The sequence below is a fragment of the Acanthochromis polyacanthus genome, chromosome 18 (genome assembly GCF_021347895.1).
Source record: "Acanthochromis polyacanthus isolate Apoly-LR-REF ecotype Palm Island chromosome 18, KAUST_Apoly_ChrSc, whole genome shotgun sequence".
NCBI lineage: Eukaryota > Metazoa > Chordata > Actinopteri > Pomacentridae > Acanthochromis > Acanthochromis polyacanthus.
In genome coordinates this window covers 32,881,822-32,894,788 of record NC_067130.1, presented here as the reverse complement: position 1 = coordinate 32,894,788, position 12,967 = coordinate 32,881,822, and the positions used below count along the sequence as shown (strand labels likewise).

The following is a 12,967-nucleotide window of genomic DNA, read 5'->3' as shown; positions in this document are numbered from 1 at the left end:
CAATCACATGCGAGATGCTCTGTTAGGGCAGCAGGATGAGCAGCCCATCTATGTTGTTGTTTGGGACAATGTGAGTTTTCAGAGGCTTCCAGGTTAGAGACTGGTTCAATATGAACCAAGGTTTTATCAGTCTTTGCCTTCCACCGTACTCCCCTTTCCTGAACCCCATTGAAGAATTCTTCGCCTCATGGCGGTGGAAGGTATATGAACGCCAACCTTACACCAGGGTAAATCTCCTGCAAGCCATGAAACTGGCCTGTGTTGACATGGGTGTGGAGGCATGTCAAGCATGGATACAGCATGCCAGGGTTTTTTTCCCCCGTTGCCTCGCCAGAGAAAATGTGGCCTGTGATGTTGATGAAGTCCTGTGGCCTGACCCAGTGCGGAGAAATGATGCTGTGGCAGAGTAATGCACTTCTTTTCTTTGTATTTCATTTGTATATTTTTTGTGCTTTATTTTTACGTACCAGTGCTACATGTAAATGCACAGGATTTCTGTTTTTTTGTAAATTCTTTTTTCTATGTACAAGTGTTACAAATGCCCAGGTGTTTTGTTTTGCACATGCATTTAGCCTAAATAAACATTTATTTCTACCACTTCATGTCCTGAGCATTGTGTTTTCCTTTTTTCTATGTACTGTTTACTGACTACTCAGTAGAGTATTTAATTTAGATTGACTTGAGGCATGATTTGAGAGCATAGTTCAGTTTTGAGCACAGATTGAACTGTTTTGGGGCGAAAGTTTGGTTTTGCAAGAAGAGTCAGAGGTTTTGTGAATGTAGCTTGAGAATTGGGTTTGTGTTCATAGTTTAGGGAAAAGGAGAGCAGCTTTCCAGGAATGTGTCTTAGCAATCAAGAAAAACTGTAAAACCTTCCTTTTTGACAAGGCTTATATTTAGGGCTGACTGGGGGACCCTGAGGGGGTCAGCTGCTGTCTTCATTGGCACATCTGGCTTCCTCTTGGACGTCCCTTAGTTCTGCTGCTATAGGCCTAGGTTGCTGGGGGACCTCTCTGGATGCACTGAGCCCTTCGCTATCAGTGGCGGCTTGTTAATAGGGGGCGCTAGGGCGCCGCCCCATCAAGATTTTGTGAAAAAGGTATTGACACAGTAAACATGAATACATATTTAAAGTAATTAACACATCTGCACAGTGTTCACTCATACAATGGGTCTCATTTTTATTTTTTTAAGCCTTTCCATTCCATATTGAGTTTTTTTTCGGGGTTGTTTTACACGTTTCAGTAGCGAGGGACGCCTGCCAAATGAGCGTGCATGTACATTCTAAAACTTTTGGCTTTCATGTGACTTAATACTGGTCTCTAATTGGTTACTTAAAGATTGTCCTCCAGGCGCAGTTCTCTGCGTCCCTGGCGAATCAGCGCGTTTGGGTGGTCATTTTTCATCTGATCTGATTGATTCATGATACCTGTCAATCAAAGTCACCCCTGGGGGCGTTAGTGCACAGTGATGGGAGTAGGACGTGCCTCTCAGGGGCTTCGTGCTGTTACCCCTTTTTATAGTTAATATCTACTGCACACAAGGTTTTTCTGGTACTGCGGGCTGCTTGGCTTCTGCCTCGGTCCTTTAAGCCTGGTTTTATATCAAGATGCCCAACAAGGAGAAAGAAACTCAAAGTGGGAGAGGCGCTGCCTCCAATGCTGCTAGCAACGAAGCTATATTAGCCGCTATCAACAAACAAGGTGCGGAGCTTGCTAAAGTTTCCAAACTGGTGGATGGACTCAAGAAATCAATGGAAGAGCGCCTTGGTTCAATAGAGTCATCCCTGTCCACTCTTCAGATCAAACATTGTGAAGCTGAGAGCCGTATGGGTGATATGGATGAGGCTCTCTTGGCTGCTGACCAACGTATCACGGCGCTGGAGGCTACATGCAAGGAGCTGCAGGGGGCTAACCGCAATCTCAGTGCAAAGCTCAATGACCTAGAGGGGCGCTCCCATTGGCTTAACATACGCGTCATTGGCATTAGAGAAGGAGAAGAGAAGGGCCAACCAACCGAATTCCTCTCCAAACTGATCCCGGAGTTACTTGGTCAAGACAATTTCAACAAGCCAGTAAAGGTGGACAGAGCACATCGCAGCTTGAAGCCCAAGTCCAAAGAAAATGAGCAGCCAAGACCCTTCATCGCTAAAATCCACAACGACAAAGACGTACGAGATATCCTGCGGCTCAGTCGTCAGCTTGCACCGCTCAAGTACAACGGTGTGAGGGTGTCGATTTATCCCGACTACACATCGGAGGTGGCGGCCCAGCATCAGTCGTTTAACACCGTGAGGAGAAGGCTCACCAAGGCTGGAACTAAGTGCACCCTTTGCTTCCCCTCCAAACTTAATGTGGTCTACAATGACTCCGCCCAGAGGAAAAGAAAATTCAAAAAGAGATCTCAAAAATGTCTCATTTACTTCTCCTAGACAACTTTGAGATCTGTGTGACACCAAACTGAGACTAAGGCTTATTTCTCCTGTGTCTCATTTTTTTCTCCTGAGCAATAAGATGTACTAAATCTCAGTTTAGTCTCCTTTAAAGTTTCAGAAGAGATCTCAACAAGCTCTCATATAATTCTCAGAGTTTCTCAACTTTTGTGTCTCTTTGTGATCTCAGGCAGAGAAATCAGAGAGCTCTCTCTAAGAACTCAATCTATTCTCATCCCAGCTTCAGTTCATGCATCTCATACTAAGCTCAGAGAGAACAAATGAAGAGATCTCCACAAGCGCTCACTGAATTCTCAGACTCAGATCAAGGTTTTGGTTGTTTTTAATCATCTATCATGTTGACTTTACTGTAATCCACATGATATTTTTTAAATTAATTAATAAAGATTCAGATTACTTTATTCATCCCAAAAGGGAAATTCATTTGTCTGTCAGCTCATCTGCTATTTGCTATAGAATTATAAAGCCTGATCGCTGTGGGTACAAAGATCTTCTATATCTTTCCGTCCTGCAGTCCAGAGAGAGGCCCATCACGATATTATGAGTGGATGATCCGTGTTGTTTAGAATGATAAATCCAGTCAAGTGGGAGGAGAGGGTGACATGATTGAAGTCACCATATATTATTATAAGTGCCTCAAGATGTTTAGGCTGTATCCTGGCAACTTCTTATTTGTTGCAGCATTTATAAGGTGTGTGTGTGCAGATTAATATATGCATAGGGTGGCATAGCTCAGTGGGTAGAGTGGCTGTCTCACACCCAGAAGGCTGGGGTTTGATTCTGGGTCTGTCGTGCTCATGTGGACCTGTGAGTGAGTCTCATATATTGCTCTGTAGAAGCTCCACTATTGTTCATTTTCTTTCCCAGAGGAGAAATAAAGGAGCCATTAAACACACTGTATTGAGATTAGCAAGGTATCTCCCACAAGTCTCAAGTATGACTCCCTCTAATTATCCTGTCTCACCTATTTCTCCTAGTGAATTTTAGGAGAAACATATGAGAAACCTTTAGACAAATAGAAACTAAAATGAGGCTGACATGAGAATCTCAAATTTGTCTCCTGAGCTGTAGAAGAGCAAGCTTTGAGCAGTAAAATTTTCCTCTGGGGTGAATGTTTTTGAGACACCGGCGGCAGCAGAGAGGTTTGCAGAAAGTTTAGCTGATAAAGCTTAAGTTCATATGTCAATCATACTATTAAGCTTTTCATAGCACAATGATTAGCTGGTATGATACTTGCATCTGGGCCTTTATTTTTTTTATTTTTTTTTCTTAAAGGACAATATGCTGCTAACCTTTGAACCAGAACTTTTTATTCATATTGTGACTTTCTGATTTTTATGCCCGGTCTGTTTTCCTTATACATTGCATTGCTGTCCATACAGAAAGGTAATTGGTGTTATTAGTGCAGTACTAAGTAGGTTTAATTATAATACATCAGAGGTTCTCACGGAGCTGCCGGCGTGGGTTAGTCTTCTGTTACCCGGCAGCCTCCTTATAGGAAGTATGTTACGCCGCCTTGTTCACCAGTGCGGCTTTGGGTGTGTTTTGGGGTGGGTGTGTGTATTTGTTAATCTGCCAGATATTATGTTCCTTTGTGTCAGTCTGTACGTTTGTTTCTATGTAGATGCAGGATAATTGTTCAGTAAGGTCAGGAAGAGGTCCTATTACTTTCATATCTTGGAATTGTAGAGGTCTTGGTGGAGCATTAAAGGAAGGGAAAGTTTTCTCACATCTTAAATCTTTGTCAGCAGATATAATTTTTCTGCAAGAGACTCATATTTGACCAACTGAAGGACGATTACGATCTCCATGGATATCATACAGTCATCAGTCATCTTTTTCCTCTAAAGCAAGAGGTGTTGCAATTCTCATTCGTAAAACCATCCCATTTATTTTTGAGTCCTTGTCCACTGACCCGGCTGGGAGATATGTCCTTGTCACAGGTACGATTAACTCTGTCCCACTCGCCCTTTTAAATATATACTTGCCTAATTTTGATTGCTATGATTTTTTTGCAAAATTTTTGATCTTGTGGCTAACCATAGCACAAACAATATTATTAATGGCAGTGACTTTAACTCCTTTATAGATCCTCAGGCTGACAGGTCCTCCTCTAAAACAGCACCGTCTTTAAAATCTGTACCCACTCTTAATCTAATGAAGTCACTTGATTTGGTGTACATATGGAGACTCCAACACCCCTCTGACAGACAATATTCCTTCTCCCCAGTCCATGGTAGCTTTCCCAGAATAGATTATTTTTAATTGATGCCAGATTAATATCAAAATAGACAATTCCACATATCATAGCATCTTAATCTCAGGACCACGCTCCTCTCTCAATTATTAATTTTGACTGACATTGTTTGTGGTTTGTATTGTGACCCTTGTGTTGTATGTCTTGTCCGAAAAATTTTCAAAATAAAATACATTTAAAAAAAAAAAATCAAAGTCACCCCTGGCAGCGTACACAGACACATATGGAGAGAGACAGACAGACCACAACAACAAGACAGAAGATGATGGCGGCAGCAAAAGAAAATTCGGTTGTTTCTTTACGAAATAATCCTTTACGAGGCGTTCGCTGGAGGAAAAAAAAAAAAAAAATGGATAAAGGAGCTAGGACCTGAGCAAGCTGATTTACAAATCCAGCAGCAGGCAAGTGACAGTGGACAGAGTGACACCCGGGGCTTGTGTTATGCTAAGCACAGCTGGCTAGCTGGATGTGAAGTTAGCAATGCTCTGTATTGCTTTCCCTGCTTGCTTTTTCAAAGAGTTGGCACTAAAGTTCTGTGGACAACAACGGGGGTCAGAGACCTGAAACATCTCTCTGAAAAAAAAAGCAAACGGCATGAAGGTAGCCGCAGCCACCTTGACAACAGCATGAAGCTACGGTTTTTTGGCCGTGTTAGCATTGCTGTGTTTCAGCTTGTTCTGTCTCACACTGACTATACAAACTGGACGGTTGAGCATTAACCCTTGCCTCACAGGGAACTTTTATTTAAACTGCAGCTACACAACTCAGCAGGCACATTTCTCATCAGGTGCGTCACTCAATTGCGTCCGGGTAGGAACAAACAATACATAAGCAATTCCTATTGCTACATCCCTTTTCTTTTCAAAAGAAAACATGCTCTGTAAATATCTTCCAAAATTGTCAAATTTAAACTTACTTTCGACTAAACCTCAAATCTGATACGTTACTTATTACTTACTTATTTAGCTCAACGTGCAAACCAAATATTTTACCATAAAGTTTCAGAGTGCATCAACGTTTTTTTCTATTACTTCAGCTTTAAACAAAATATTGCATATTTTTCTCAACATTGTAAACACAATATAGCTTTAGCTTATTTGCCTGAACATTAACAGCATGAACATTCACTAATTTTATTCAAAAGTTTACTGCTTAAACTTCAGTCTCCTTCTCCCCTTTTCATCACTGAAGCGAAGTACACACATAGTCATTCAAATGTCTTGGACGCTGTATCACACGTCCCGACCTCGTAGTAGTTTGTGGGTTAGCAGTGTTTTGGGACACTGGGTCAAGCCTGGTCTTAGTTTGGGGTTGTTCTGACATTTCTGATTGTACTGCCACAGCTTTCCTCAGATGGCGGCGATTCCGTCTGAGAACACTGCCTGTGTCCAGCTCGACTGCATAGGATCTGTTACCAAGCGAGGTGTTCACCGTAGCCTTTCTCCACAAGGTGTTCGGTTCAAAAGGCTGCACTCGCACAACATCACCTGGTTTTAATGAGTCCATGTCCTTGGCTGTTTGGTTGTAGTACTTTGATTGTCTCTGTTGATTCCTTCTGAGTGCTGAACTGTTGTTGATCACCTTCGGCTCCAGTAGGCTCTCTCTGATCGGCAGAAGTGTCCTTGTTCTCCTGCTCAAGAGTCTTTGTGCAGGGCTCGTGTCCAAACCTTGGGTAGGAGTGTTGCGATGATCCAAAATGGCGAGATACGGGTCCTGTCCAGCCATTTTTGCTTTCCTCATCAGCCGTTTGGCAGTTTTGACAGCTGATTCTGCCTTGCCATTACTTTGCGGATATCCAGGAGAGGAAGTTTTGTGTTTGAATTCCCATCTGTGACTGAAATTTGAGAATTCTGCTGAACTGTACTGGGGTCCATTGTCTGAAAAGACAACATCTGGAATCCCTTGACGCGCAAAGTGAGCTTTCAGCTTTCGGATTACTGTGATTGACTTTGTATCTGGCAAGTAGTCCACCTCCCAGAAATTGGAGTAGTAGTCCACAGTCAGTAAGTAGTCTTTGTTGTCAAACGTGAACAAGTCAGTTCCGACTTTAGCCCATGGTCTGGTGATAATCTCATGTGGCTGTAGTGTCTCTTTTTGTTGTTTTATGTCCACAGATCGACACGTGTCACATTTAGCAACATGCTTTTTGATATGGTCATTCATACCATGCCAATAAACGCAGTCTCTTGCCCTCCTGAGGCATCCTTCTGTCCCCAGGTGAGATGAGTGAATCCGTTGAGTGATGTCCTTTTGGAGTGAGTCTGGGATCACAACTCTCTCGCCTCTGAAAACCAGTCCATTTTGGGTGCTCAGTTCATCCTGTAAAGAATAGAAGTTTGTTATTTCAACAGGTACATCTTTTTTATCCTTAGGCCACCCTTGTTGGATAGTTTTAATCAAAGTCTGTAGTTTGGGGTCTGACTCTGTCGCTGTGCGAATGTTGTCCATTCTTTCAGCTGAGATTGGCACATAATCAACCATGTTGACACATTCGGTCTCCAACTCAGTCTGACTTTTGTCGGCGTTTTGCAGATAAGCCCTACTTAAAGTATCTGCGAGTAGCATGTCACGTCCAGGAACATATGTGATGTTCAGATCATACTTTTGTAATCTCAGTAGCATGCGTTGCAATCTCTTAGGAGCATTTATCAGTGGTTTTTTGACAATGTTCTCTAGAGGCTTGTGGTCTGACTGTACTCTGACTAGTCGGCCATAGGTGTATTGGTGAAACTTTTCCATGCCGAAGACTATAGCCAGACATTCTTTTTCAATTTGTGCATAGCCTCTTTCTGTCATTGTCAGCGCACGACTTGCATATGCCACTGGTTTTCCTTCTTGTGTTAGAGCTGCTCCTAGCCCTGTTTCACTTGCATCGCATTGTAATGTCAACTCTTGTTCTGGGCAGTAGTATTTCAGCACTGGCACTTGTGTTATCTTGTCTTTGATTCTTCTGAACGCTTGTTCCTGCACATCTGTCCATTCCCACAGATTCTCTCTGTGTGTGAGCTGTCTCAGTAACTCACAATCATCTGACAGGTGCTCGTAAAACTTGGACAAATAGTTTACTAGTCCTACTAGTCTTTGGACCCCTTTCACATTTGTTGGTGCAGGCATTTCAGTAACTGCACGTACTTTTTCTGGGTCAATTTTGAGTCCCTCTGCTGTGAGCAAATGACCAATGTACGGGACTTCCTGTTTCCTAAGCCTGAGTTTGTAGGCATTCAGCTTTATGTTTCTCTCTCTGCACCGCTCTAGAAAAAGTCTTAGGTTTTTGTCATGATCTCTGATGGCATCCTGTTTTGTGTCACCCTCTCCTGTGATCAAAATGTCATCTGCAATGATGTAGGTGCCTGGCAGATTCTCTAGCGCCTGAGTTAGCTTACGCTGAAAAACCTCTGGGGCTGGACTGATGCCCATTGGCATTCTCAGCCACCGAAAACGACCAAACGGAGTTGCAAATGTTGTTAGATAGGTCGAATCTTCATCCAGCTTCACGTGCCAGAAGCCATGCTTCACATCACAAACTGTGAAAACTTTTGCTTTTGCCAGGTCTGGTAGGATGTCATCTATTGTTGGAAGTGGAAAGTGGCTTCTCTTTAAGGCTTTGTTAAGTGGTCTTGGGTCAATACAGATCCTCGGTCTGCCATTGGGCTTCTGTACTGATACCATACCACTGATCCATTCTGTGCTGCTTTCCACAGGTGCTATTATCCGTCTGTCCACAAGACTTGTGAGTTCTTCCTTGAGTGGTTTCATCATTGATACTGGAACTCTGCGCTTAGGTAGTTTGACAGGCTGCACAGTTGTGTCAATTTCCAGTTTATAAGCACCCTGTAGACAGCCATCACCTGTAAACACATCTTGGAACTCCGTCTTATGTCTTCCACCTGCCAAGTGTCTGTATTCACTGGCTCCTTTGTCACAATACTGTCTACTGCATAAATGTTGTCGTATTGGACCTCAATGAGTTTCATTGCTTCACTAGCTCTGCGGCCTAGTAATGGTGTTTTACAGTCATCTCCAACAACTTGAAACTCAACTCTGTACTTTTTCTGATTTCTTGGGTTTGTCATTTTAACCTTGCACTTGCCTAGAGGACACAGCTTTGACTTATTGTACATCACAAGTACCTTGTCCGTGTGCTCCAACTTCACATCTGGATTCAGCAGGTTGATGGGAATGACGTTACAGGTTGCACCACAGTCAATCTGGAAGCTCACAAGGTTTCTGTTAATCATCATCCCAGCAAATAGTTGCTCAGTGTTGCTGTTTTGTTTCTCTTTGATTTGGTTCACTTCTGCTGCCGTTGATGTTACTGCTGTGACTGTCATTATGTCCTCACATGATTCTGAATCAGTCTCTGCTACTGTGTGAACTGTTTTCTTGTGCTCTTTCCCACCAGCTTTGCTTCTGCATGTCACTGCAAAATGATTGTCTTTGCCGCATTTCCTGCATTTTTTTCCAAAAGCTGGGCACTTTTGCTTGAGCCTTTCATGGGTTTTTCCACAGTACCTGCAAGATACTCCAATGATCTCAGCCTTCCTTGTTGAATGTTTAAAAGCATGTATGTCTTCTGCGCCATGTCCTTCTATTGTTCTGCTGTATTCACGTGAGATCTCCATCGATCTACAAATCTTTAGACATTTATCCAGATCCAGATTGTCCTCTCTGAGTAGTCTCTCTCTCCAACTCGAACTGTATGTTCCACAAACAATCCTGTCTCTTATCAGTGACTCTTTTAAATCTCCAAAATTGCAGCTGCTGGCAAGCGTTCTCAAGTCCATCACATATTTGTCAATAGCTTCTCCTGGAGCTTGGTTGTGTGCAAAAAATCTGTACCTTTCCACAGTTTCATTTACTTTGGGATTACAATGTTCATTCAGTTTAGCCATTAAACTGCTAACAGTCACTCTCGCATCGGAGCCTATTAACGTACCACAGAGCTCTCTGCCTCGTTCTCCGATGAGGTAGTAGAACAGTTTTACTCGCGCCTTTTCCTCTGCATCTGGCATTGCTAACTCGATATACAGCATAAATTCTTCCTTCCAAGACTTCCATGACTTCGCAAGATTAGCTGAGTCCATACACCACTGTTGAGGAGGTTTTAATCCATCCATTTTTGTACTTGTAGTATTTTCTCCAGTATTAGCTATGCCGGTGGCGCACAGCTATGCTAGCGTCCGTTAGCTTCTTTTAGCTTCATTCAAAACGGTACCTTACTGTCCATTTACAGCTCCAAACGCACCGCTGCCACCATGTTTCAGCTTGTTCTGTCTCACACTGACTATACAAACTGGACGTTGAGCATTACCCTTGCTCACAGGGGAACTTTTATTTAACTGCAGCTACACCAACTCAGCAGGCACATTTCTCATCAGGTGCGGTCACTCAATTGCTCCGGGTAGGAACAAACAATACATAAGCAATTCCTATTGCTACATCTGAACAACTAGATGTGTCATGAATCAGACAGGGTTGAACCCAAGCAGCAGGCGAACAGGCAGACAGGTGAAATAATGATTTAATGTACATTTATATTTAAACAGAAGACATTCAAAGGGAGGCACGGGGAAGACAGAAAGGGTGAGAAGCTAAACTGAACTAAGGGTGACGCTAAGTGCCGCATTAAGTCTAAAACTAAACTAAAGAGGGAGAGATGGGACTCACAGATGTCCAGGAGCAGAAGACGAGGTGGGGGGCCAAGCGAGGGAGCCAAGCCGAGGAGCCGATGGTGGATGGGCGAGGACAGAGGCAGGCAGACCGAGAGCAGAGACAGAGGAAGGGTGCAGCGTGGAGTGGGGGGGGTCCGGTGTGAGGAAGAAGACGGAGCCGGCAGAGTAATCCAATGAACTGAGTCCAGATAACGGCGTGCGTGTGGGGACGACGGTGTGCGACATGAGGCATTAAACAGAGTCCAGACAGCGAAGGGTATACGACGGTGTGCAGCTTGTTAGAGTCCGGAGTGCAGACTGCAGAGTGTAAAGTGCAGATACGGAGTGCAGAGTTCAGTCGCAATGATCCAGCACTGAGGAGTGGAGAGAGCTGGGTTTTATGCAGCACTGATTGTTCATTCACTCCAGCTGTGCTGGGAAGCACAGCCGCTCTTCATTAGCCTGACGAGCCCGATCACTGCAGCAGGCGTGACAAGAAGAGGGCTACAGAGTTGGCATTAGAAGGCACAATGAAGAGGTGACAAAAAATTGTCACATACTGTCCAGGATAATAGACTGTGTGAAATTTTGTGGGGCCTTTGAGTTGGCTTTACGTGGCCATGATGAGAGTGAGAGCTCTGTTAAGCCTGGGATATTTCGTGGGTTGGTGGATTTGTTGCCCCTCTGGATGGAGCTTTGAAAAGAGCACCTTGAAACTGCCACTGTTTTAAGGGTACTTCAAAAACTGTCCAAAATGAGCTCTGGACTGTATGTTGTCTGTTGCAAGGGAGCAAATAATTAAAGAAGCCCAAAGAGTGTTTTTGTGTCAATCCAGGCAGATGAGACAACAGATATTTCAACACAGTCACAACTTGTGCTTTGTACTACGCTACATTTGATGACAAACCACAGTGTGCAGGAAGGTTTTTTGAATTCATTCCTCTGCAGTCCAGCTACGTCTGAGTCCAATTGCTACTGCATTAACAGAGCGTCTTGCTGCCATCATTCCTGGATCAGAAAAAGCAAGCTAATCTGCCAGCGTGTGATGGAAGCCAGTGTGATGAGGGGTGCCACTGCAGGTGTTCAGAGGAAAATCAAAGATGTGTACCCAAATGCCCACTATGTCCACTGCTATGCACACCAACTCCAACCTGATCATGCAGCAGGCCACTCTCACATTTCCAAGGTGAGAATTTTTTTTTCTGACCTGGGTGGATTTGCCAGCTTTTTTTTCCAGATCACCCAAGCGTACAGCTGTTCTTGATAAAATGGTGGCCCATAGACTGCCAACATCCAGCAATGTCAGGATGGAACTTTCACAGCCGAGCCATCAACACTGTGTTTGAGCACAGAGAGGATCTCATTCAGTGATTTGAAAACATACGAGACTCAGGTGACTTTTGATGCCAGTACCATCAGAGAGGCAGGAGCCATGGCCATGCTGCTGGAACATCAGGACTTTAAGTTCTTTCTGGAACTTTTTCACCACATCATGCCACATGTGGACCTCCTCTATGCCAAGCTCCAGAAGAAGAACATAGATGCAGTCCACATAAAGTGAGCATTCCAGCAGTTTGAACAGGACATGGAAAACATCAGGTAATAAGTATTCCTGTCAGTAATATGATCATACATTTTCAACATGATCTCTTTTCCCTTTTTGGTTGTTATTATTATGACTTCTCTAATCCTTCACAGAAATTCTCTCCATTCCATGGGTGAGCAAAGAAGTGGCTGTCCGACAGCAAAGAGGCGTCGGGCACTCAGTTTCAGAGATCGTCAAAGGGGTGCAGAAGAGGTGAGTTTATGTTGTAGAAATCTCATAGTCTATGTTTCATTGGAGGTTGTAATGTTTGTTAGAGGAGAAATGTGTTTTGAAATATGGCATTTAAATATGTCATTGTCACGTGCAGAGTCATCTAATCACAATCTGTTTAATGAAAATTATTCAAAAATATTTAAAAATCACAATCACAATTGCAGTAGTCAATAATAGCAAGATATTTTCCAAAAACCATGCAGCAACAGAGGGTACAGTGTCAACAAAAGTATATTCATTTCATATCTATATGTTTTTGTATCCTTCTCTCTGTAGATCTGCAACACCATTCTGGGAACACCAAGGAGCGCTTCTCCTTCACCGACCCATCTTTGTCTGTGCAACCTGTTGCAGGGGGACAGGTTTGAAGAACATCACGGGTCATTCCTGAAGAGCACTGCAACGCACTTTGAAGGCCTAACCCGATGCTGAATGGAAGCAAGCTGAAGACAGAACTCGGTCTCATCTACAGCAAAGTAGAGTTTCAGAGCCTGCTGTGGTGCACTGGACCTATTCCAGGTGTTCATGGAGAACAATCTTGAAGTTGTCTTTTCAGAAACTGTCAATCTTTTAAGGATCCTGATCACCACACCCATGACCACAGCTGAAGCAGAGAGGTGTTTCTCAGCCTTGAAAAGAGTGAAACTTTTCTCAGAAACACCATGACCAGGAAAGGCTGAATGCCTTGGCCATGCTCTCCATGGAAAAGAGACTTGTTTTGTGAAATGACAGATTTCAATCAGAAAGTCATTGATAAATTTGCTGGCCTGAAGGAGAGGAGAGCAAAA

At 43.4% G+C, this 12,967-nt stretch overlaps 3 protein-coding genes and 1 long non-coding RNA gene across 19 annotated transcripts in view; 1 reads left to right on the top strand and 3 right to left on the bottom strand.

Moving 5' to 3' along the window:
• Positions 1-12,967, top strand: part of LOC127530802 (zinc finger protein 391-like) — a 281,112-nt gene that overhangs the window by 79,496 nt on the left and 188,649 nt on the right. The window lies entirely within an intron of this gene.
• LOC127530809 (uncharacterized) overlaps positions 1-12,967 on the bottom strand; it is a 166,874-nt gene that overhangs the window by 62,049 nt on the left and 91,858 nt on the right. The gene's annotated exons all lie outside the window — the stretch shown is intronic.
• The window catches only part of LOC110972542 (oocyte zinc finger protein XlCOF19-like), a 72,643-nt gene that overhangs the window by 38,989 nt on the left and 20,687 nt on the right, over positions 1-12,967 (bottom strand). The window lies entirely within an intron of this gene.
• Positions 5,710-10,013, bottom strand: LOC127530799 (uncharacterized). The gene is made up of 2 exons (XM_051938306.1): positions 8,840-10,013; positions 5,710-7,028 (listed from the first exon to the last, which is right to left on the bottom strand). The coding sequence occupies exons 1-2, from the start codon at positions 9,824-9,826 to the stop codon at positions 5,892-5,894; spliced, it is 2,124 nt and encodes a 707-aa protein (XP_051794266.1). The 5' UTR covers positions 9,827-10,013; the 3' UTR covers positions 5,710-5,891.

Coding starts and splice junctions, on each gene's coding strand:
- LOC127530799 (XM_051938306.1), bottom strand. CDS start 9,826: ATGGATGGATTAAAACCTCCTCAACAGTGGTGTATGGACTCAGCTAAT. Junction 7,029..8,839: donor AGTTGGAGCACACGGACAAG/GTACTTGTGATG, acceptor TATTCTTTACAG/GATGAACTGAGCACCCAAAA.